Source organism: Gymnoscopelus microlampas, assembly GCF_963454915.1.
Source record: "Gymnoscopelus microlampas genome assembly, chromosome: 4".
In the NCBI taxonomy this organism is placed as follows: Eukaryota; Metazoa; Chordata; class Actinopteri; order Myctophiformes; family Myctophidae; genus Gymnoscopelus; species Gymnoscopelus microlampas.
Genome location: NC_139941.1, coordinates 14,159,157 through 14,184,148, shown reverse-complemented (window position 1 = coordinate 14,184,148; position 24,992 = coordinate 14,159,157). Strand labels below are relative to the sequence as shown.

General features: G+C 42.6%; 1 protein-coding gene across 1 annotated transcript; it reads left to right on the top strand.

The window, feature by feature from the left end:
• Positions 1-832: 832 nt before the first annotated feature.
• gldc (glycine dehydrogenase (decarboxylating)) lies at positions 833-22,873 on the top strand (the record flags this gene model as incomplete). The annotated part of the gene is made up of 25 exons (XM_084055390.1): positions 833-1,138; positions 1,358-1,436; positions 4,701-4,836; positions 5,571-5,735; positions 6,455-6,532; positions 6,716-6,863; positions 7,045-7,241; positions 7,632-7,728; positions 8,586-8,691; positions 9,016-9,155; positions 9,387-9,467; positions 9,549-9,646; positions 10,289-10,373; positions 10,508-10,549; positions 11,266-11,408; positions 12,363-12,438; positions 14,915-15,040; positions 16,538-16,687; positions 18,072-18,184; positions 18,983-19,124; positions 19,669-19,780; positions 20,175-20,270; positions 20,441-20,613; positions 20,726-20,806; positions 21,882-22,873. 25 exons carry the CDS (start codon positions 833-835, stop codon positions 22,020-22,022), a joined length of 3,111 nt encoding a protein of 1,036 aa, XP_083911516.1. The 3' UTR covers positions 22,023-22,873.
• Between the last annotated feature and the right edge of the window lie 2,119 nt (positions 22,874-24,992).

Genomic DNA, 24,992 nt, shown 5'->3' with positions numbered 1-24,992 from the left:
GTAGCCAGGCAACCAACTGAGCCAATCATAGGGAAAGAGACAAGTCTCTCCGGGTGATGGGATCAAACCCTATCGATCAAGCGGACGTGCGCGCACGTGAGAATAAGTTATTAAAGCAGGGGCTCGTCACCGCGTCGCCGCGGCCGATTGGCTCTCTCTTAGTGGTGTAAAGTAACTAAGTACATTTACTCAAGTACTGTACTTAAGTCAAATTTTGAGGTATTTTTTACTTTAAGGGAGTATTTCCAAATTTCAATACTTTTACTTCTATTCCACATCTCTGAGGAAAATATTGTACTTTTACTCCACTACAATTATTTGAAAACTTACTAGTTAGTAATTCCTACTTTGTAGATTTAGATTATTATCACAAGCACAACACATACATCAACCACTTCAGCCCTATATTTCGGCCATTTGAAAATAGCCGATCTACAAGCTCATTGTGCGCGTGTAGATATTTCTACATTACAGAATTGATACTTCTACTTAAGTAAAAAAAAGAATGCGAGTACTTTTTCCACCACTGTTTCCCCCACGCCGATTGGCTCTCTCTCGTGCGCTTCGCGCGCTGATTGGCTTGTCTCCCCGTGCAGCCAGATGGGCGTTTTAAACAACCAAGGCAGTTTGAAGTAGTTGGCAGAAGACTGAGACACAACTCCTCCAGACCAGGAGGCATAGCATCATCACTCACTCTCCTCTCTCTCTCTCTCTCAAGGGGGGATCTCTCCAGTCAACAAGCAAGAGAGGGAGAAGCAAGAAAAGAAAGACATTTATTTTAGAGATCTCCCGTTTTAGAGATTTATTTAAGTTCTATAAAAAAAAAAAGAAGATGCAGAGCTGTGCCAAGTCCTGGGGGGTCATCCTCCTCGCCACCACCACCAGGAGGTCGTTGAATCCCAGCGCACCTTGCAGACATCTGGGCTCCTCCAGGGGAAGCAAACTTCAGCCCAGAGCCTCCTCCAGGAGCCTGAGTGTGCCAGGAGGGGTCCATCACCGGGGTCTGCACAGCAGCTCCGCGGCGTTCTCCTCCAGGCAGATCGAGAGGATCCTGCCCAGGCACGATGACTTCGCCGAGAGACACATCGGTCCAGGTGAGAGGGAGAAGAGGGAGATGCTGGACGCCCTGGGACTGGAGGTAAAGAACCGAACTGAAGACTTGTCTTTCATTCAAATGTCTTTTTTTTTGTTTTGTTGAGAGTCAGAAATACCGTACGTGTTGTGAAACTTATTTAATTATTTTTAATTTGTTTTTATTATTATTATTATTATTATTGCATCTCATTATTATTATTATTATTATTATAATTATTATCATAATTATTATTAATGATGTGCAATAATGCATTGATTTCAGTCGATCGCCCAGTTGATCGAAGACACACTTCCAGCCTCCATCCGTATACAAAGAAGTATGAAAATGGATGACCCGCTGTGTAAGTTTGTTTTATTTATTTCCACAATTGCACACGTGTGTGACAGTTATGCCTCTTTATTAATATAACAGTTAACTGAAAAGGTTCGCCAATATTGGTGCAGGCTACTGGTTTAATTTAAAACATTACACTCGATCGTATGCTATTTCAGATTTGGTTTAATTTTGTAATTATGCTCAGGTTTCTCCTCATAGCCTATTATAGCCTAATTTTAATATATATTTCCACATTATTTTTTAAATATAGTTTCCCCCCCGCATAACACACGAGGGCATGAAATCACAAGCCATGTGTGTGTGATGGTGAATGGTTGAAATGTAGGTTGCAGCTCCTCCATTGTGCTGCGGTGTGCCATTGTGCGCTCACGTCTCGTTAAGTCTTTCCTTTGAACATATTTGGAGTTGTTTTTCAGCACCGTGAATCTCCTGTGGGGAGGAAGAGCCGGATGCTAATGGGATGGCAACTTACTGGAGTGTAAAGTTCAGCCTCAGCTCTCTCCCTCTCTCTCCCATGTCTCTGTCCCAAGTCCAGTTCAATCTGGTTCCAGCAGTTCACATTACATCACAGTCGAACGAGGTTCCTAATATGGTTAATTGACGCTTTGGCACAATGGATGAATGCAGGGTTTTCCATTTTTGAACAGCAGGAGTTCTCTCGACCTTTTCTGAGCACTGCAGCTCCTTCTGTCCAAAGGTTCAACTGAAGTGCCCCCTATGATACATTTTTTTTGCTCAGTAGGAATACATATTTGTATTGCTTTTTAAAAAGGTATAGGCTCAGAGTTGTAAATGTTCACTACATGTGTAGACATGTAGTGAACATTTAGACTCACTTTAGACTCAATTTAGACTCAAGTCTCACACTTAACTACAATTATAATTAATTACAACCATATTTTGGTACAGAATATATATATATATATTTTTTTTATTTTTCTTTTTAAATTGTATTTTCCTCACAATTTTGTGAACCCCCTGCAGTACTGGCAAGTACCCATAGGGGTTCACGAACCCCTGGTTGCGAACCCCTGCCTTAGAGTGTAACTCTAAGGGGATACAAATGGACCGCCTCAGATTTAACACTGATTTTACAGTATAACCTTGACCTTAAAAGGGGATTGTGAGACCTTTGAAACGTGTTGCAATCGCTGATGTTTTATTGTGCTCAGAAGTAGCGCATTCCCTAGACAAAAAAAAACCTGCTACATAACTGTATCAGAGACATGCCAGGCACGCTTATCAGTTAGAAAAGATTTACTGCGTGCTGTATAACACTGTCAATCTTGGAGTCAAGTGGGATTCAAAAATATTAATTATAACCTCTCTTAAATACAAAATAAAACAAACATAATGCAGTTAAAAAACAAATACCAATACAAAATACAATTCCTCATTGGACAGAAGCTTATTCCATATTCCACGCATTACTGATATTCATAATCTGTTATTTTGGCAGCTGTGGCTATTATTGCCATTATTTTCTAATTATACAGTGCTGCAGGGTTGACTGTTGAATTAAAAATATTGCACAGTCATTAAAGACACCCATACCTTAAAATAGCATGGGTGATGTGGAAAAGAAAGTCTTCATGAACTGATCAGGCAGAAAAGGAGGTCAGGTACAGTACCTCCTAGGGATGCAACAGTAAATCAAACTAATTGATTTAATAAATTATAATCAATAATTGATTGTTTAATAATAATCGATTAATAATGAAACCTATTTTGGGCATGTCATCAAAGGCGAAACGCTTGAAAGAATTAAAAAATATATTTATAATAGCCGATCTACAAGCTTACAACGCGCTGCATCGCAACGCCATGTGAGCGTGTAGATTGGCTATTTTAACTATTATTTGCCACCATATAAAATGTGGTATAAATTAAGTTTATAATCGCTTCTCGACTATTCGATTAATCAAAAAAGTAATCTATAGAATTGTCACTAAGAAAATCTAGTTGCAGCCCAGCCCTAAATTTCTTCAGTTACTGTAGTCCTGTACTCTTCCCGGCACTCTCATAATGCAACAAGCCATGCTGAAGGAACAAACTAAATGCCATGCCGTGCTGTGTTTTTCTTTTTTTTTCTGCTTGTTCAGCTTTGGAGGGCTTCGCTTTGCAAAGCCAGCGAGGGATTCTCTCTTCAACAATGGATGTGCTGGATGGTTCTGAATCAGGCAGTTTTTTTTGTAGCTCCGAGGAACTGCATGGGAAAACTGTCCTCCCCAGTGACACAGTCACACAGGGAAGCCCACCCTGAACTTGTTTTGTGGACATTAAATTCTCTTAATTTGTATTTACCACTTTCAACCTCACATCCCTATTTTAGCTGAAAAATAATAATAGCCGCAGATCTACAAGCTCACAACGCATCGCGGAGCGGTGTGAGCTTGTAGATCGTCTATTTTTGCTAGACAAAGTATATAGGACTTAAGTGGTTAAAAACTACAGTATATATTATGCCCACCAGGCAAGATCCCCAAAATGGCATTTGCAGAATTTAATGCTCTCTGACACTGTATGTAGGCTGGTGGTGCTGCCTTCCTAGTGCTTGTGAAAAGAAGTATCTTTCTGTTTTGAAAACGGGAGTAGTTTGGGCTCTTGATTCAGACCACTGGTATTGTCCATTCCTCAGTGTTGCTAGGCAGCCAAGACAGGATAGAGGAATCCCAGTGGCTGGGTGTGCATTGGCAGCACTGGGGAATTAGGCTAAATAACTAGCCATTAGGAAAGGACCCACATTGTGGCTTGTCACTGCTAGCAAGATAAGAGAAAGATGCAGAGATCAAGCATGTGACATGGAAATGTCACAGCGTTTTGAATTCATAAAACTATTTACAGAGAGTCAAGCAAGGACCCTAAATCGCCCTTGTTGTTTTTTTTAATTCCTTGTGGGATCAATAAAGGTCTGTCTGTCTGGCTGGCTGGAGTGATTTGAGGGATGTCGTGAGGGTTGTTGGACGTTCTGTGTTTATTTTCATAAATTAGGCGTGCATGATTGCTTTGCACAGTCGCGTGCCAGACAGAGCCCTACTATCAGGTGGGAGTCATGCAGTCAGCAGCTTTAGATGGGAGAGGAGTTGCTGTTCATTTGTTAGAAGTCATGACAAGGCTGGTCTGACTTCGCCTGACTCACTAATTATAGAAGTTGCCCCTACGTTTCAACCATCTTGTTTATTACTTTCTAAAATGTAGTTAAAGAAAGCACTGTGACTGTATATGTGTCTGTGTGTACATCAAATATGCATCATTATTATCTTTGCAGGTGAGAATGAGGTGTTGGAGTCTCTCCAAAAGATTGCATCAAAGAACCAACTGTGGAGGTCCTACATTGGAATGGGCTACTACAACTGTTCAGTGCCGCCCCCCATTCAGAGAAACCTGTTGGAGAACTCAGGCTGGTAGGTGTTGGTGGCCTTATTATTTGACCCCTACTCAGTCTACACTCCCCCCAGAATAGTGACCATTCAGTGTTGACCCTCAATTACACTGAGACCAGCAGCATGGATAGCTAACAAGTATCAACCCCCACACACTAAACTGACCACTGTCACAATCAGTTAAAGTCCCTAGTTGACGTGACTCTACAGAGGTGGACTGCATTAGTAGGAAAGGCTGCATACAGTAAATTAACTTAGTGCATCACGTGCATTTACAGGCCTATGCTACTTATTAAGAAATTGTTGGCTACGTTATCAAGTAACGTTCCTTTAATAGGAAAATCTTATGACTTGCGGTTTGAACACCAGTTTAATTTACAACGAATTGAATGGCCACACTATGTAATCTTGTGAGGGGCACTCTGACTCACCAGTCATGAGACGGCACGTTCTGAGTAAGGGCTAATTTATGCTTTGTCAGTTGACAAAAATAATGGAATTTCAACAGAAGAAAATGCAGCAAAGTGTAAATTACGCTGAAGGCCTCCCTTTCCATTAAACTCAAACCAAACCCTCAAGGTCTCACTCATGTTCCTTGGAGGAAGTGAACTTTAATTCAAAATCCTTTGAAGAGACATACCAAAAATATATTCTCCTCCTGCACATCAGTTCTTTGAAAACCACTGAGCCACAGGTCTGGACTCTGCCCTAACATCACCATGTTCTGTCATTGTGTCTGTCCTGCTTGTCCCCAGGGTAACCCAGTACACACCCTATCAGCCAGAGGTTTCTCAGGGCCGCCTGGAGTCCCTGCTCAACTACCAGACTATGATCTGTGATATCACCGGCATGTCTGTGGCTAACGCTTCTCTGCTGGACGAGGGCACAGCTGCCGCTGAGGCCATGCAGCTCTGCCACAGGTAGACATCTGCAATGATGATAATATAACAGCCACACGTCTTGTGAATTAGACATACTGGCACTTATTGTTTTAGGCACACAGAGAAGAACAGTGCCTTAACCACATGAACTGAGGATAAGTCGCTGAAATTAGCCGATCTCCAAGCTTACAACACGCCATAAAGTATTTTGAGCGTGTACCATAGTTTGGCTATTTTCGGCGAAGAGATTTGGTGTAGAGTGAAAAAATGTGGGCACCAAGTATATAGTCCTGGGTGAACCCAGTCAAAGAAGTATATAGGGTTTAAGTAAAGTGAATGCAACTAGTGTAAATCAGTCTCTAACTCAGGCTTTGTTAAGCAGGCAACACTATGGAGCGAGCGGTGATGCCACACAGAGCTCCATTGTTACCTTGGGGACTGTTTGGTTTACCCCCTTGCTGTTGCGCTGAAAGATCAAACTACTGTATTATATGAACTTTGACCCCGTTTGCCCCAGACCTTTTGAAAGCATGTCCGATCAGATTACAATCAAACTGCAGTTCACGTCGGCCCTTGTTTGAGACTAGCTGCTTGCTATGGTTATTATATTTGCTGAGTTCATACAAAAACATAATGAAATTGTTAATCATAATAAGCCATTTGTATGAAAATGTATCGTCAAGTAAAATGTCATGATCGTGATTCATGACAGTCCTAGCCGTCAGTATAACCATTGCCCCCTTTGTTTGCTTCCTCAGAAACAACAAAAAAAGGGTCTTCTACATGGACCCACGCTGCCATCCCCAGACCATTGCAGTGGTGCAGACCAGAGCCAAGTATGTACTGTACTACCATCAACCATATCTGGACCAGGCTTATTATTGTTAAACTAAGACAAATAAATTGAAGTTACTGAAACTGAAATAAAAACTAATGAATAGAAGTATAATAATTCTGATCTGGACCAAATGTTGACGCTCCCATACTGAAACGTAACATCTTCGTTTTCTCTCTCTCAGCTACATTGGGGTAAAGACGGTGCTGAAGCTGCCTAATGAGATGGACTTCAGTGGAAAGGACGTGTGTGGCGTTCTCTTCCAGTACCCAGACACTGATGGCAGAGTGGAGGACTTCACTGCTCTGGTGGACCGTGCTCACAAGGGAGGGGTAAGACGAGAGTGTACAAATTGCACCAAATGGAGCCGTACACTCTCAGCATTACTGAGCTGTAGGTGTCCATTTGGTTCCGAACCATCGGTTATTTACCTGGGAACCCCCTCAAGGACTCATGGGGGTCCCCGGACCCCACTTTGAGAACCATTACCATGCCCTCTCCTCCCCTGTTTAGGCCCTGGCCTGCTGTGCCACGGACCTCCTGGCTCTGTGTGTGCTGCGTCCCCCCGGGGAGTTTGGAGTGGACATCGTTTTGGGGAGCTCTCAGAGGTTTGGTGTACCTCTGTGCTACGGAGGCCCTCATGCCGCTTTCTTCTCCGTCAAAGACAGCCTGATCCGTATGATGCCCGGCAGAATGGTTGGAGTAACCAGGTGAGAGACTGTAACGCTGCAACATACTCCTTGGGGAAACGGATAAGAACAAAATGACATCATTTCGGCAGGTATTGCACCTCCGCAATCTGCCTGCAAAGTGCCATGGGCAGTTTTGAAGAAAGTTTGTCTGAGGAGGTTAGGTTAATCTCTTTCTGAGGGACTACAAACACAACCCCAGATGGCAATTCATTCATGGAGAGAGATAGCACACACTTTGTCCACTTGTCTGTTTAAGGAATTTGACGCGTAGTGTTCCATTTCAACATTACTGTGGTAAACACTCAGTTTGAATGTAAGATCTCTCTCTCAGACTTCCATGTATGAGGTTAATGGTTAGATCGAATGGTAACCGTGTACCTGAGAAGCAACGCTACCTGCTTCTTTCAGGGACGCCACTGGGAAGGAAGTGTACCGCCTAGCTCTGCAGACCAGAGAGCAGCACATCCGCAGAGACAAGGCCACCAGCAACATCTGCACTGCCCAGGTAAGAGCTACTGGCCCCCGGCAGCCGGTTGGTCTGAAGAAATATCCCATGTTTTCGCTACTTTCACTTAACCCATTTAGACCGGGAAAGAATCTGTGTAATTTTCAGATTTCTTTGGCTATTCAAAAATAGCAGATCTACAAGCTTGTAGATCTGCTTTTTTTTTTTAAATCGTGAACATTTTGTGCAAATCTTTGAATATATATTCTACAATCGTTTTTTTTTTAAACGGTTATGTTGCTATATCAGTGGTGCTCCAACTTTTCCATGTCAAGGACCCCCAAAATGATATATATTTGGCCGCGGACCCCCCCATCTAAAAATATGTTGTTCCAGGGACCCCCAGAAGCACATATCGGAGTTAAAAATGTTCGCTTTAAAACGAATATAGTATATATATTCAAAGATTTGCACACATTTTCAAGATTTTTCAAAACATAGCAGATATACAAGCTCATAGCACGGCACTCGGTGCCACGCTATGAGCTTGTAGATCTGCTATTTTTTTTAATCTAAAAATGACACACAGATGCGTTCCCGTCTTAATGGATTAAAGTACGGTTTCACTATTAGGGATGGGGATCATAATTTATTTAAAATTTGATCCCCTTATCGATCCTGCTTATTATAGTTGTTGTCAAATTGGTGGTAATCTGGGTCACTCGTGTCACTTTGATTTAACTCCCGCAGACAATCAAAGGTATAGCATGTTGCTTCAACTGATGCGCTACATTGAAGCAATATGCGCATGGCATGCAAGCCATTAAAGCCATTCTCAATCCCCATCCCTTTTCACTATCCTTTTGTAAATTGTTTAGTTGTCTTCTCTCAGATGTTCTCCACCTGTCCCTTCCTAGGCCCTGCTGGCCAACATGGCAGCCATGTTTGCGCTGTACCACGGACCGCAGGGTCTCAGACACATCGCTGAGAGGACTCACAATGCTGCTTTGATCCTCGCTGAAGGTGAGTGAGACTTTTGTTTTGTATTTGAACTTGGCATTATCGTCCAGTAACTCTACTCTCTACTCCAGTGGACCCCCAGGGGTCCTTGAGGGGGTTCCCGGGGCCCCCCAACTAAATTATTATTAGTTAGGAACCAAATGGACCCTCACTGGTATGTAACTCACTCAGGTCCGTTTGTACATTCTCTGAGTTATGGGGGGACCATGGCCTAATGCATACCAAACTGGGGTCCTTGAAATTAGAAGGTTTGAGAACCAATGCTCTACTCTGCCTGGTCGTTTTGGGTCCTCTTTATGTTCTGTTCCTCCAACTTATGTGTTTCAGGGCTAAAGAGGGCAGGTCACAGGCTGCACAGTGACATGTTCTTTGACACCCTGAAGATCAACTGCAGCGTGGCAGCCAAAGACATCCTGGAGAGGGCCGTGCAGAGACAAATCAACCTCCGTGTCTACAGCGAGGGAGTGGTGAGAACCAGCTCCAGTCCATAGCCATTAGTCCATAGTAGGGTTGCAACTACTTCTTAGTGATTATTTTATCAATTAGTTTGATTAACTGTTGCACCCCTACTCCATACGAATGGCCATTTATTCTGATCGGATTCAATGTTCTGTTATGTTCTACTAGCTATACGGTTTGTCCTTTTGTATAATGGATAAAATGATGTTTGAGATTGTTTTTGTTTCCAACCCTCACAGTTAGGCGTGTCTCTCGATGAGACGGTGACCGAGCGGGACTTGGACGATCTCCTCTGGGTCTTTGGCTGTGAATCCTCAGCTGTACGTTGGCCATCACATGCATTTTGCACAGTCATGAAAGCATGCTGACCGTTGCCTAATTAAGGCTTGATATATTTCCAGGAGTTGATCGCTGAGAAGATGGGTGAGAGGGTGAAAGGAATCCTGGGAAGTCCCTTCAAGAGGACCAGCAAGTACCTCGACCACGCTGTCTTCAACAGGTCTGTGTACATCTCAATTCATCTGCGACTTCGCAGCACAACAACAAACACAATGTACCTTGGTTTTGATAACGTACGACTCAGTGTCATGTACCATTGCTTTGATAACGTACGTACAGTATGGCACAGTGGCGATAGCGTTATCAGTATTATGACTGTCCACACAATAGTGAGACTCTACACGTCAAATGAGTTATTAGTGTCTATTAGTAACTGTGACTCTGTGCCCCTTGAACAGTATTAATTGTATTTTATCAGTAACCCAATCACTATATGACATACAGTACAAGAGTTAGATATTGACTGTTTCATTAGACATTAACCTTGATGGACCATATTTTTACCTCTGTATATTGTACATAAACAGACCATTTTCCTGTTGATGGCCTTATTTTTTGATTTTGTGTTTGTTACATTTTCTCCAAAGTCATTAAAAAGTTACATGTAAAAAATTAAGTTGAAATTTAAGTTGAAATTCAATTTATAAGACTCAGTTGAACCACTTGAGTAATTTTGCGATAGGATGGCCACAGCCAAAGGCTATGGCTATTTAGGGGTCCTTGGCATGGAAAGGGTTTGGGTCCCCTGTGTTGGACATGGAGTTAATCTCCCGCTGGACATTTTGATCACCCCTCTCTCCAGCTACCACTCTGAGACCAACATTGTGCGCTACATGAAGCGTCTTGAAAACAAGGACATCTCCCTGGTGCACAGCATGATTCCACTGGTAAGCTGTCTATAGCTGGGATTAAAATGCATGCCTCTAGTACGCAAACCTGATTGATGCCCTGTTCTTATACCATATCTCTGCATTGCCATGTGACATCAGTACCTGATGATGGGTGTTCTTTACCTCTGCAGGGCTCCTGCACCATGAAGCTGAACAGTTCCTCTGAGCTTATGGTAAGTCAGTCAGTCACTCTGTGTAAGTATGTTGCCTCGGGAACCCATAGTTCAGGAGCCTATGTCCTGTGTCTGTTGCGCGAGGCAGCGTGATGTACAAGTACACCCCCTGGACATGACGCTAATATGTCGCAGGGACTTACCCCCCAATCCAACCACTGATGCTGAGTGCCAACCAGGGAGGCATTGGGTACCATTTTTATAGTCTTTGGCATGCCTCCAGCCTCCAATCTCAGGGCGGACACTCTACCACAAGGCCACCAAGCTGGTAGTCAGTTGGGGTGAAATAATATCACAGTAGATGCGGACCAAACCAGATGCTAGCTTGTCATAAAGTGAATTATACACGCAGTGATTCGTTTTGTGTGACTCGTTTCTATTGACTGTTGACCAAAGCAGATGCCAGGAAACTACATTGTATGAATCAGCAGCACATAGTGGCTACCAGGAACTTGGTCAATTGGTGTGACTAATTTGTAGAACTGCTGCCAGATGCCATTGTGTCCCTGTAAGACAGACAGACAGACAGACAGACAGACAGACAGAACACGTTGATTGATCGACGCATCGCCTGGGCATTAACCCCGGTTTTCTGTGTGTACAGTGTAAGTCTGCACAGATGCCATTTTATTCATTTGCTATTTTTCTCTATTTATTCTATTGAAATGTATTATTAATTAATTATAATTAAAATGTCTCTCTCTCTCTCTCATTAGCCCATCACTTGGAAGGAGTTTGCAAATATTCACCCGTTTGTGCCTCTGGAGCAGGCAGAGGGCTACCAGGTGCTCTTCAAACAGCTGGAGAAAGACCTGTGTGAGGTCACCGGCTACGACAAGATCTCCTTCCAGCCCAACAGGTACTGTAGGCCAGTCGGCTTTCAGGGAACTCAAACTTTCAACCTTAGTTTGAAGGCTGCAGAGAAGTTAAAGAAGCAATAAAGCCATATTTATAATTAGTGGCATTTCGGTGGCGCACAACAAATCTGCAAGTTCCCCGTGCTTGGAGATCTGTTGATATAGGGAGGGTGTAGACGACTATATGTCTCCTCCGATATACATGGAGTTGCCAGCCGCTTCTTTTCAGTGACAGGGAGGAGTTTTCCCCGGGAGGACGTAACGCATGCGTAGGAACACGCTATGCCTCCCAGTTCTGCTCAGGTTGGTGCCCTGATCAACCTGTGGAAGTAGCTATGCAGGGACAGAGATCACCCTCCCCTGCTGGGTTCCTAGCTACAAACACGGCCAATTGTGTCTATTGGAGCGCCTGAGCGAGCTGGAGGCACCGAGGAGGAATCCAACCACAGCCTTTACGGTGGTGGGCAGTAACCTTACCACTGGTTCGACCACATAATCGCAACATCCCGACTCGATTCCAGCTGGAGTCCTGTGACCCTCAGTTTCCTTTTTTACTTAATCTATATGGGACAGGAGAGATACTCTATTCATATCTTTGGCTTTTGGCTGATGAAGTGAACTTGGCCATCTATTTATCACCAGTTACCTTCACTTATCAGCAGCACTGGCCTCATTAATGGCACACCAATAGTCTGGAGAGATAGCAGCTAGCTACTTTTCCCCTCCCATCGCTCTCTTTCTCGTTTTCGCCCCTTTTGGTAATGCTTGTAGATTGGCCTTTGAACTGTGCTAATGCAAGCGCGTGTGTGTGTGTGTGTGTGTGTGTGCGTGTGCGTGCGTGCGTGCGTGCGTGCGTGCGTGCGTGTGTGTGTGTGTGTGTGTGTGTGTGTGTGTGTGTGTGTGTGTGTGTGTGTGTGTGTGTGGTACATTAACAGTGTGTGTTCCTTGTTTTACAGTGGTGCTCAAGGAGAATATGCCGGCTTGGCAGCCATAAAGGCCTACCTGATCGCAAAAGGAGAGACCGAGAGAACAGTAAGTGTTGCACTGGGCGAAAAAGTCTAAGGTTTGCAGCCATATTGAATATGATGCTATGTAGTTGTTAATGAGATAAAGACACATAAGAGTCATCCCTTGAGACCCTGCTCTGTCTAGTATAGCTTTGAATACCATGAGTAATGATACTATTACCAAACCACAATGTGTGTAATTTGTGTTTTACTTTTAGTAATGCAGTAATGTTGCACCTTACACCTGCAATAACGAGGTGATGGCCAATGACCTACTAAATAATAAACTCTGGGTTGATGGTGATTAATAATTTGTGAAGCTACTGTGATGCATCTTGGTATTACTTACTAATCGAGAATTACTATGCATTGTAAAATGTTTAAACATGCGCTGTACATCTCTAGCCCTAATATCTAGATTTAGCATATTTGATTTAGATAATCGGTTAGATTTCTAGCTAAACTGCATTGTTTAGTTGCAGAATCTTTTAGATGGCAGTACCTGCTTAGATAACCATCCTAAATACTATCACATTGTAGAAATGATACGTAATGTTTTTGGAAATCCTTTTCATAAATATGGCCTCATAACCAGATGCTGTGCATCTAGTTCCATGCTCTTTTAATTGGCTTTTGACCGTAGGTGTATATTCTATAACCAGGTTTGCCATCCAGGGTTTATTACAGTTCAGATGTGATGGCTCTATTGTCTATGAATTATTGGCAGCAGTTTTCTGACATGAATTCTAGTTGAATACCTGTGACAAAGCTTAACAGTATCAGATTAACACTAAAACCTAAAAATGTCTGCGAGAGGTGGCGACAGCATTTTTTATAGATGGCATGATGGAATAGGTTAGTGTGACCTTGTAGATGAAAGCCATTTCAGGTCAGTTGTTTAAAGTTCCTCTGCGGTAGCTTTTTCTTTATTGTTACATCACATGTACGGGTCGGGTACATACAGTATACGAGTACAATCATTTTTGTTCTGGTTCCTCAGACGCACTGTAATAATAACAATAACATATCGCCATGTATAACCTTTATTCCAATGTAGTTATTTATTTAGTCACAAGCTCTTTTCTTTTGTTAAATATTTATAAAACCCACAGACACACTTCTACTTTTACAAAAAATATCTGATGTACAAGCTCACAATACGTCGCATTCTGACACGTTGTGAGGTTGTCCATGACATTGTTTAGCACACAGGCTGCGTCTGACCCCAGACAGGCCATCAGAGGCTGAGGGGAGGCTCGCTTGTGTGTTCATAACCCTGATTGTCCAGGGAAAGTAGCTATTTAGCAATCTACTGCCCTTGGATCTGTTGCTACAAAGCCATTTCCCACATGGTAGCATCTGAAAAAGTCTACAGTAGGTGGAGAAACAGTAAGATAAGACTCCTGACCTGCAATAACCCCCTAAGGTCTCAAGTGGGTTTTCCACATTGCACGTAATTTGGCCTATTTTGGGAATTCCTTTATAGATGAAGTTTTATTTTAATGTTGAACAGTTTTGAAAATAGCGGACCGGTATGCAGCGGTTGTCTCCTACCGGAACCGCTGCTGGTCATCAAATGATTGGCTTAGGAATGCGACAAAAACAAATAATACATAGGGATATAAACTATCCCTTTAAGTGGTTAATGGTTCTCTTGTAAGCACATCTTGGATAGTGCCTGCCTCATCCCTTGAATCAGTCAAGGTCCAAAGCAACAGCCCTTGTTCAAATAAGGGACTGAGAACACCATGTACTTGATCTGCTTTCAAGATGCCATATTTGGTGGTTTTAAGACTTTGCAAAGCGGTATAACCCGCGGAACAGTGTTTTTCCAGTCAGTGGTAGGTAAACGTTACTCAACCCATGGGTGTTGGCCCCACTGGCCCCACTGTCCTTGTGTGACTACGTTGCAACATGCCAAAAGCATCAACCTAATAAGGGATAAAATCAATCGGTGACCCCACATGAAAGTTGTACTGTACAATGATGTTAGCAGGTGTGTGAGGCCAGAACGGACTCCCAACAAATAATATTTAGTTCTATAGCTATTGATTTGGTCTGTTTTCAATATAAATTCCATTTCAGAACTTGTCTACATTTGCAAGAAAAAGTGAGTGGTTAATGGTTCTCTTGTAAGCACATCTTGGATAGTGCCTGCCTGATCCCTTGAAACAGTCACGGTCCAAAGCAACAGCCCTTGTTCAAATAACAGACTGAGAACACCATGTATTTGATCTGCTTTCAAGGTGCCATATTTGGTGGTTTTAAGACTTTGCAAAGCGGTATGACCCACGGAACAGTGTGTTCTGTTCCACAGGGTTTCAGAGAACGTTTTACACAGTCAAGTCACTAAAATCAGCCAAGACAAAAACAAGAGCATCTGACTGAGACACCAAAACCAAAACAAATCTATTCTGTAAGGATAGACATAGTAGTATCTCAGGTAAAATGCTGTATGCATGAGGAGGTATTGATGGTTGAATCTGTTCTCTCCGCTTCAGGTTTGCCTCATCCCCAAGTCGGCCCACGGGACCAACCCGGCCAGTGCCCAGATGGCTGGCATGAAGGTCCAGGTGGTGGAGGTGGACAAGGACGGCGACATTGACATGGCACACCTCAAGACCCTGGTGAGAACCTGGACCTGGCTTCAGAGGATCGCCTGGGTTTAGCAAGCCAGTCAGGAAGTCCTATACAGACAATCTGCGTTAGTAGTTCTCAATGTGTAGTCCGGGGACCTTCAGGGGTCCCTTAGGTGCTACCAGGGGGTCCCCAGCTAAATGATTGTGAGAGTTACAGACCCGTAACGGTCCATTTCCTTATATCAGTGTGGTGTGGTTACATTACCACTATTTTTAGTCTGTGGCCCGATGCAGGGGTTTTCAACTAGTGGTCTGTGAAGGTATTGCATGTATGTAATGTAGGAAACGGACTTGTCAGACACAATTCACAGAGCTTACAGCAAAAACCACATGTATTTTACCTTTTGTAACTACATATCACTGTGAGAGTGGTATTTCCACACTGGCATACCTGAAGAATTTGTACAGGGCAAGGTCAGATCCAGAAAATGATACAAGACTCTGTCCCTGTCTACCACTATAGCCAAGAAGAGACAGACATGGACCACCTGTGATTATGACATGGACCTATAGTGGTTCATGGACCACTAGTTGAGAAACGGTTCACTAAATGACCTTGTGACCTAAGATGACGCGTCAATGTTGTCATTTACTGGGAAGTCTGAGGTCAAGAAGTTCTAGCCTGGAAACCAGACAAATCTGCTGCAGATTGGGTTGGATTTCACTGCCCCCGAAGTTGTGGGGCACCAATCGGGGCCCAGTATGCAAATATGGGGCGGGTTTATCACCAGAGGAATTCTTTCTTATCCACCCCTTGGAAATGCAAAGAAGTTCCACAGAAAAGGGAGTTAGAATATCAAGAAGGGGATGTATGGTGTAACACATGGGTGCAGTACGTTAGTCCGACAGCGCATTCCTCCGACAGCGCAGCGCTCCGACGTTTCAATACTAAACCCGAACCAAACCCGCACCCTAACCCTAACCGCACGCGGATGCCACATAGTCGGAGAAAAGGTCTGTCGGATTATCGCATGCCTCCCGTAACACATTATATAAAGCCCTTAACACTTAACAATCATTATTTAATTTTAAGCTTTCCCCCCACACCACACCTATTAAATCAAATACTTTCTTACATTTTATGGACTTATTAAGTATTAGTTTAGCATATTTTAATACATTTAACAAAGGTAAAATTTTATGTATTTACATTCCACCTGAACCACTGACAGTGGTTCTCAAAGTGGGGACCGGGGACCACCAGGTGGTCCTTGAGAGGGTTCCAGGGGGTCCCCAGCTAAAATATTGATAGTTAGGAACCAAATGGACCCTTACAGATCTGTAACTCCGAGAGTGTACAAATGGAACCAAATGGGTCCATTTGGTTTCATTCGTACACTCTTATTAGTTATGGCTATTATTAGTTATGGCGGTCTGTGGCCTATTGTATGCCAAACTGGGGGTCCTTGAAATGAAAAAGGTTGAGATCCACTGTTCCATTATAGGTTTCATTGGCCATGTCCCTACTCTCTCCCTCTCTGGTAGCTGGACAAACACAAGGGGCGGCTGGCAGCCATGATGATCACCTATCCCTCCACCTTCGGTGTGTTCGAGGAGAACGTCAGAGAAGTGTGTGACCTCATTCACGAACACGGTGGCCAGGTTTATCTGGACGGCGCCAACATGAACGCACAGGTGAGGTGATGAGGTGGTGGCGACTGTGCCGCCAATGTCCTTTTTTTTAAGAAGTATTTCAGTTGCTACAGTTTAACCAATTTCAACCTGGCATCCCTATTTTGAGTATGCCTTTATAGGCAAAACATTTTCGAAAATAGCAGATCTACAAGTTCACGACGCATCACAATGCAATGCGTTGAGAGCTTGTAGAGCTTCTGTTTTTGCAGTGCGATGCCATTGTATGTCAAAAATATAAAATAGGGCATAACCACTTAAATCCTATATAATATACTTTCTAGTTTCTCAGGTTTATACTCCCCTCTTTTTTTCCCCATTCAAAATAGCTCATCTACAATATCTCACAACGTCACATTGCGATGCATTGTGAGCTTGTAGATTGGCTATTTTCACCTATTATGACATGCCCAGAGTAGGGACACTTGGGTTCATGTGGTTATGTGGTTAATTTAGATAATCTAAAGTTTTAGTGCTTCCTGAAAGTAACTTTCAGTTTTTGTGGCTGCAGAGTAATTCCTAGTCCATTGTACACTCTTAATAGTTTAAGTAACACTGATGATTTTACTGTGTGGGTGTAAGGAAGTGCTTGTGTCAAAAGGACTAATAAGATAAGGGTTTATAGTGGCTATAAGCCAAAAGAATTTGACCTTTGAAGTCAGTATTATGCAGATGAGAGATCTTACCTCAGCTCTTCCTCAGCCAATCACTGATAGATTATGGACCCTGCCCCCTCTTCATGTCTTAAGACCCCACCCCCTTCCCATGGCCTTTCTCCTGCACTGATTGTAGCTAGTCACGTGTTTTATGTTATTAATTCCAACTAAGAAGGTGGCTTTTAGGGGAATTTTACTTTATACCAATTCTGGGGTAATTTTCAATCCTATCCAGGCTTTTGCATGCACCCCAGACAGTTTTTTTTTTAAAGTTGCTTGATTCCATATGCAATATTTGATATTCATTTGAGCAACACCCCCATCCAATAGAATCTGAGATAAAAATAAAACATCTAACACGTTGTTACTACTGCTGCTATGGTATAAAATACAAGGTAACTGTTACTATTGCTGCTGTAATATACAAGGTTTCTGCACCTATTTTATGTTTGTTTATTCAGCTATTTACTAGTTATGACTTATTTGCACATTTATATGTATATACATTTTTTTCTTTCCCTTTATTGTGTACGCTGATGTTGCTACTGCTGAAGGCTTCTTTTTATCTTTTAGTATTGTTATTGGTATGTTGTGACACAGTATTATTTTGAGGATCTCACATACTTGCTTATTGCTGGTTGTTCCTGTATGTATAATGACAAATAAACCTTCTTGATCACATATCTAAATACTGAAGAAAACTACTTAACGCATTGTGCTCCATCTTCCAGGTGGGTCTGTGTCGACCGGGAGACTACGGCTCTGATGTTTCTCACCTCAACCTCCACAAGACCTTCTGCATCCCTCATGGTGGTGGGGGCCCCGGCATGGGGCCTATTGGAGTGTAAGTCAGTGTTTCTCAAAGTCTGTTGCGGCGCGTTGGCACATCGCATTCAACGCGTGGAGTTCAACATTGATGAACTTTGACTGGGCATCAACCAATAGGAAAGAAGCATGTGGTTGGCCCCACTAGCCAGGCAATTTCGCTTGTAGTTTTCTTTCAGTGAGCCAATTACACCACGATCTACACACCAGAACATGGATTTCCTTGCGCGACGCTCACTTCCCACAATCCGCAAGACGACATGGGTTATTGACGCGTTTGATGCCTCGGCATGCGTTGGCTACTCCCCTTGTCGGATAGAATTCGCTCATCAGTGATATCCACAACTTACTGATGTGTCACTTATGCATCACAGTAACCCATTGAGGCCTGAGGTTCCGATTCTGCCAAATGTCTTCTAAATCCGTTTTCTGAAAAACTTATGTTTCTATATCAGTGGTTTTCAAACTTTTTCATGTGAAGGACCCCCAAAATGATATGAATTTGGCCGCGGACGCCCATCTCAAAATATTTTGTTCCAGGGACCCCCAGAAGCAAAGATTTGAGTTAATGTTTGCTTTAAAAGAATATATATATTCAAAGATTTGCACACATTTTCACGATTTTTCAAAAATAGCAGATCTACAAGCTCATAGCACGGGCACTCGGTGCCGTGCTATGAGCTTGTATATCTGCTATTTTTGAATAGCCAAAGTGTAAAATAATGCTTTTTTAGCTCAAATGAAAAAGTGACACAGATGCGTTCCAGGTCTTAATGGGTTTCTGCATGTGACGTGAAATTCCTATGTCCGTCACCAGGAAGGCCCACCTGGCGCCGTTCCTGCCCAGCCACCCTGTGGTCCCCATGTATTCGGTCAACGCCAGCAGCTCCCTGGGAACCATCAGTGCTGCCCCCTGGGGGTCCAGTGCCATCCTGCCTATCTCCTGGGCATACATCAAGGTTAGCAGGGAACACGGGAGACCACTGTTAATATGAATAATTGTACCATGCAGTACTTCTACAGTATAACAATAAGTAGCCCAATCCTAATTATTGTTGAGTGTAAAGTTATGATGACATTTCCACCGCTTATACAAGAGGCAAGCCCTGGTTGGCCAGGGTAGATCATTGAACGTATGAGCTTCAGGCAGTACTATTTGTCAATCAGTAGGTGTCCTTCCCGGCACCAGGGTCAGATTTTCTCAAATGAAGAGTTGGACAACATCCAACCGCTGCAGATAATAATAGTAATTGTGCCCCCTCAGTTGTTGGGGGATTTGCTACATTACAGTCGAGAATTTGACCTCTGCATTTAACCCATCCTAATTATTAGGAGCAGTGAAAGCCATTAATTACAAGATGGCCTCTCTACCCACCTAACTACGGACGCCCATACTATACCATGCAGATTGTTTAAAATAACATTTTACTCATTAAAAGAAGTTCCGGATTGTATTGTAAGTATGTATGTAATAGTTATCCTGTACCTTGCTTGCTCCTGTAGATGATGGGCGCCAAGGGACTGGTTCACGCTACAGAGGTGGCCATCCTCAACGCCAACTACATGGCCAAAAGACTGGAAACCCACTACAAGATCCTCTACAGAGGCAGGAAAGGTAAACAGAAACACAACATGTTAACATAAAGGTCGTGGCTCCTGTTCTGTCACTGGCACACAATATTTTTTTTCTGGGAGGTTGATGTCATGCAGTCAGTTGCTACTGATCAATATATCCATACCTAAACTAATGTCTAAAACAGTGGTTCTCAAAGTTTTTCATGTCAAGGACCCCCAAATTGACACTTATTAGCCCACGGACCCCCATTTGAAAAGATGTGCCAGGGACCTCCATAAGAGAAAACTTTTATGGCTCTAGCATCTCTAACCTAAGGTCTACTCTGATGCTGTGTTCACATTGGCAGCTACAAAGATACAGGCTACCATTCTTTTTCAATGGAAGCCAGCCACATGAAGATGATCTGTGCTTTTAAACGCTTGGGTTCTTACAGGTTTTGTGGCTCACGAGTTCATTTTGGATGTAAGGCCATTTAAGAAGACGGCCAACATCGAGGCAGTCGATGTCGCCAAGAGGCTGCAGGATTACGGTAAGATGGGTAGCAAGTATAGTTCCTCGTTTAGAACATAACGGCAAACTCTTGAGTGTTAATTAACACAGAAAGCATGAAACCACAATTACTGGAGACCTGTAAGTCTCAAGTTAGGGCCCTCCAATACGCGTGAACCATGATTGTGGGCTTTCGCACCGGGTGTCCAGGTTTCCATGCCCCCACCATGTCGTGGCCCGTGGCCGGTACCCTGATGATCGAGCCCACCGAGTCGGAGGACAAGGCAGAGATGGACCGCTACTGTGACGCACTGATGGCCATCAGGCAGGAGATCGCGGACATCGAGGAAGGCAGGATGGACTCCCGCATCAACCCGCTCAAGGTGCAACACCAGCTTATTGGTTTGATGCACTGAACTTTGAGTAACTACTATCTTAAGTCCTAATATTTGTGTGTGTGTGTGTGTGTGTGTGTGTGTGTGTGTGCGTGCGCAGATGGCCCCTCATTCTCTGGCAGCCATCGTCTCTTCCACGTGGGACAGACCTTACTCCAGGGAATACGCTGCGTTCCCGTTGGTGAGTGAACTTAAAGCAGGAGTTCACAAATGTTTCCATGCCAAGGACCCCTAGATAGCCATAGCCTCTGGCTGTGGATAGCTGATTTACAAGCTCGCAAAACGCCATAAGCTCGTAGGTTGGCTACTATAGCAGTTTTTTTATGTTTATTGTGAGCAGGGCCAACAACCCACCTGGGGGTCATGGCGCCTACTTTGAAACCCTGCGACTTAAAATAACCTAACTGTCTGGTATGTTTATCCCATTGATGACAACGTAATTCAAACATCTATGACCAATTAACAGCCTTTTGTGTCATCCATTTGTCGTGTTTTTTTTGTTTTTTTTAAATAGATTTAAAAAAAAAATGGAAATGCATACACACACATACAGCTCAGGTCCTTAGATGCAATATTTGCATATTCACATATTTGATCCATAGGGGTACATGCAGCATTCAGACGATCTATAAGTTTGCACTGAGTTGCAGCTAGTTAGTTACGTACAGCATTCAACAGTAGTAATTGTCGTTTTAGAGCAATAGACAAACAATACTATTAAACATGACCATGACAGTGACAACCAGTTGTCTTCATACCACCTCAAGCTTTATGCCCAACAGGTTCAGCAGTTTTTCCCAGATTCTAGAGGACAGGTGCGCTCTCTCATTAATACGGTATCTCAATTTCTCTCGAGTGGCAGCATCGGATTTCAAATTTTTCCACAACTGAATAGACGGAGAGTCATCTCCAACCCACTTTGCCATTATTGCTTTCCTAGCCAACATTAGAAAGAATTGAACTATTTCTTTATGCACCTTCAAAGAATCTGGGATACTTCCTAATAAACATACAAGAGGATTGGGGACCAATTGTTGCCCAATAACTGTGCTAATTTCTTTGTATATTGTCTTCCAGAATAATATAATTTTTATGCACTCCCATCGACAGTGAAATCTGGATCCAGCTGTTGTTTTACATTTAGGACAATTTGGGGAGACGCCATGTTTTTAACTAGTTCTACTGCTTGTACCTTTAAAAATAAAGTCAATAAAGTATTCAATCAGTATATCAACCCTTCCCTCTTCTCCTTGCAGCCATTCATCAGGCCTGAGACGAAGTTCTGGCCGACCATCTCCAGGATCGATGACATCTATGGCGACCAGCACCTGGTGTGCACCTGCCCGCCCATGGAGGTGTATGAGTCTCCGTATGAGGAGAACAGAGCCTCCTCGTAGACGCGCTCCATTCACCACAATGGGGTTACTCCTCTCGAACTATTCCATTGGTCCAAAGATGCATCTTTGGCACTTCCTGTGTAACAAACTAAGCACACCCCCAGGACACTGAGGCCTCTCCATCGATACGAACCCCATGACCGCACCTCTGAATATCCTACGAAGAGCTTTGTATTAGTCTCTCCAGACAGACTTGTTGGCTCACACAATTTTCAGATGTTTCTGCCTAACAGTCTGTACATCAGAAGCGCTAAAATTCCGCAGAAACTAAAGTGGATGTCCCGTCTCCACCCCACTTCTGTTTCACCTTTGCAGTCACATAAATAAATCTTAATGGAAACCAAATTAGCCGAAGCCTATCTAGGCTTGCTGTTTAGCATTTCAAAAATATTTTAAAGACATTTTTTTATATATCTTTGTGTATGGTTATGACAAACAGATGACGGCTTCCTGTGCAGAACAAGGTGGAGTTACAGACTCTGTAACATACGAAGATTGTGAAATAGTTGTCTGGCTTGAGAGATTTGCTTTGTATTGATTTAATTTGACTATCCATATAATGCCCTTGGTGCCTCTACACAGTAAAATCCTCAGTGTTAATTTAACTCTGAGAGTGTACAATTGCAACCAAATGGACCTGCAAGTTTCCATTTGATTCCATTTGTTCACTCTGAGTTACAAATGGATAAATTAACGTTTATTCTATGTTGTACAAATAGCTGCCTCGATTTCCCATTTTGTTTCATCTCTAAGATTGGACTAAACTTAGTGGTCACGTTATCCTGTAGGCTTTTGTTAATATTTGCATCCAAATGTTTGAAAAAGTTGTAATGTTTATTGTGAGCAAGCCTAACAGATGAGGCTAGTCTTAATGTTGTTAATTTTTATGGGTGAATTGTTTTGTTTGTTTTTTAATCTAAAATAGTTTTCTGTTTTAGAACAAAAATAAATTATGTATTAAACTTTGTTTTGTCTGAGTTTTGACTCTAGGAATTAAGGCAACACTGCCACTCTGTGGCAATTGGTGGTACATCAAAAGTCAGAGCGATTTCAGGACAGATTTTCCTCATCCTGACAGGAAAGATTAACAGCTCTCTGTATAGAATTGTCTGAAGTCCTTTATGAACATTTCATTTGCCTTTGAACGTTTACTGTACCAAGATCTGTCCAGCACAATGTTCTATAAAACAGAACTATGAGATAATTATGCAAGTTCACCTCCTTGATCCACAGGGCAAGTATATCACTGTATTGTAAGAAATATTGACAGAAAGGAAAATAAGTTATTGTGAAGGCTTATCCAAAACCAGTACAGTGTGTCCTACCAGCATTACTGACATCAATGCTGGCAAACACTTTGTCACTGTTGGGTGGAATAATCCTCTTTTCCCCTTTATTTTAATTGATCAAAGGTCACACTTTGTCTCCCTGTGGGTTTTTACAAATATTTAACCACTTAAGCCCTAACTTATACTTAAAAGAAGAATTAGCATATATTGTCTTTAATTTTTATAATATTTTCCACATATGACATGCCCAACATAGGGACACCACCTTTACAGGGATAGTTCACCCCCAAAAAATACTTTTTTATCTATTGATTACCGGTAGTCACCCCATGGAGACTTGAATTCATGGATACTTTGTTTTTGTCACATTCCTATGCCAATAATTTGATGACCAGAGCACCGGTAGGCAGCGGTTCCGGTAGGAAATACAAGGAGACTCTTTGTGTCTCCTATCGGAACCGCTGCCGGTCATCAAATTATTGGCTTAGGAATGTGACAAAATATCCATGAATTCTCCATGGGGTGACTAATACAGTAGATAAAATAAGTAATTTTGAGGGTGAACTATCCCTTTAAGTGGTAAGCCAATGAAGGGTATTGGAGCTTGTGACTAGGGGTGTGCCGATATATCGTCCCACGATATATCGCGATACGTTTTCGTGACGATATGTATCGTTTTGGAAGAAAAAAAATAAATCGTTTTGAAAAAAAAAAATTTTTTTTTTTTTTTACTTTTTTTTTTTTTTACAATCATTATAATCAGGCATGCAAACAGCCCCGAGGTGAAAAGGGTGACAACATGTTTTTTTTTTGGGGGGTCAGGTGTCACACTATTGCCCTATTTGGATTGAAAACGGCTATTGTAGCTGAAAAGCTACAAGTTTGCATGTCTGAATAATGCAAAAACAGAATTATTTGTTTGCATTTACTTTTTTACACCCCCATATATTTTCATAATAAAAAAAGTGCGTATCGTATCGTATCGAAATCGTATCGAAGTTGTGAGCCAAATATCTTATCGTATCGTTTGGTGAAATTAGTGTATCGGCACACCCCTACTTGTGACTAAATCTCATAATAGTCAGACAAAAACTGATATTGGAAATACATACAAGGTTTCCACCCAACAGCCATGATATCCTCAGTGTGTTAGCTGCTGTACAGGCGGCACTCATGACTGGTTCCCACATCTAGCTGGGAACCAGTTATTCCGCTGCGCTGGCCCATAACACCATGCTCTGTAACCTTCACCATTCCTGTGTTCACTAGAACTAGACTAAACAAGGTGGACCCTACCCACACTACAAACTCATCAAATCAGATCTGTTCTTGGGGCCTGTATATCCTGGCTGCTGTGCAGTTTATACTGAAAAACAAGTCATTTTCAAGCACTTAAAGGAGCACTTAACCCATTTGGTCTTCACTCATTTCTTTTTTTTAGCATACCCATTGATGAAGTCATTGGTAGGCAGGTTTCTGAACGGTCCACTGGCCACTTCTGAGACAGCGCTAGGAGACAGAAATGGTGCCATCTTATTACGTTAGTGAGGACCAATAATATGAAAATAAGGTTGAAAATGTGTGAAGTGCTCCTAAGCCCTATTTTATACTTGAACAAAATACCTGCACAAGATCTACCATTTAGTTTTTTCTCCTTTCCAATTGGCCTGCTTTCAATACC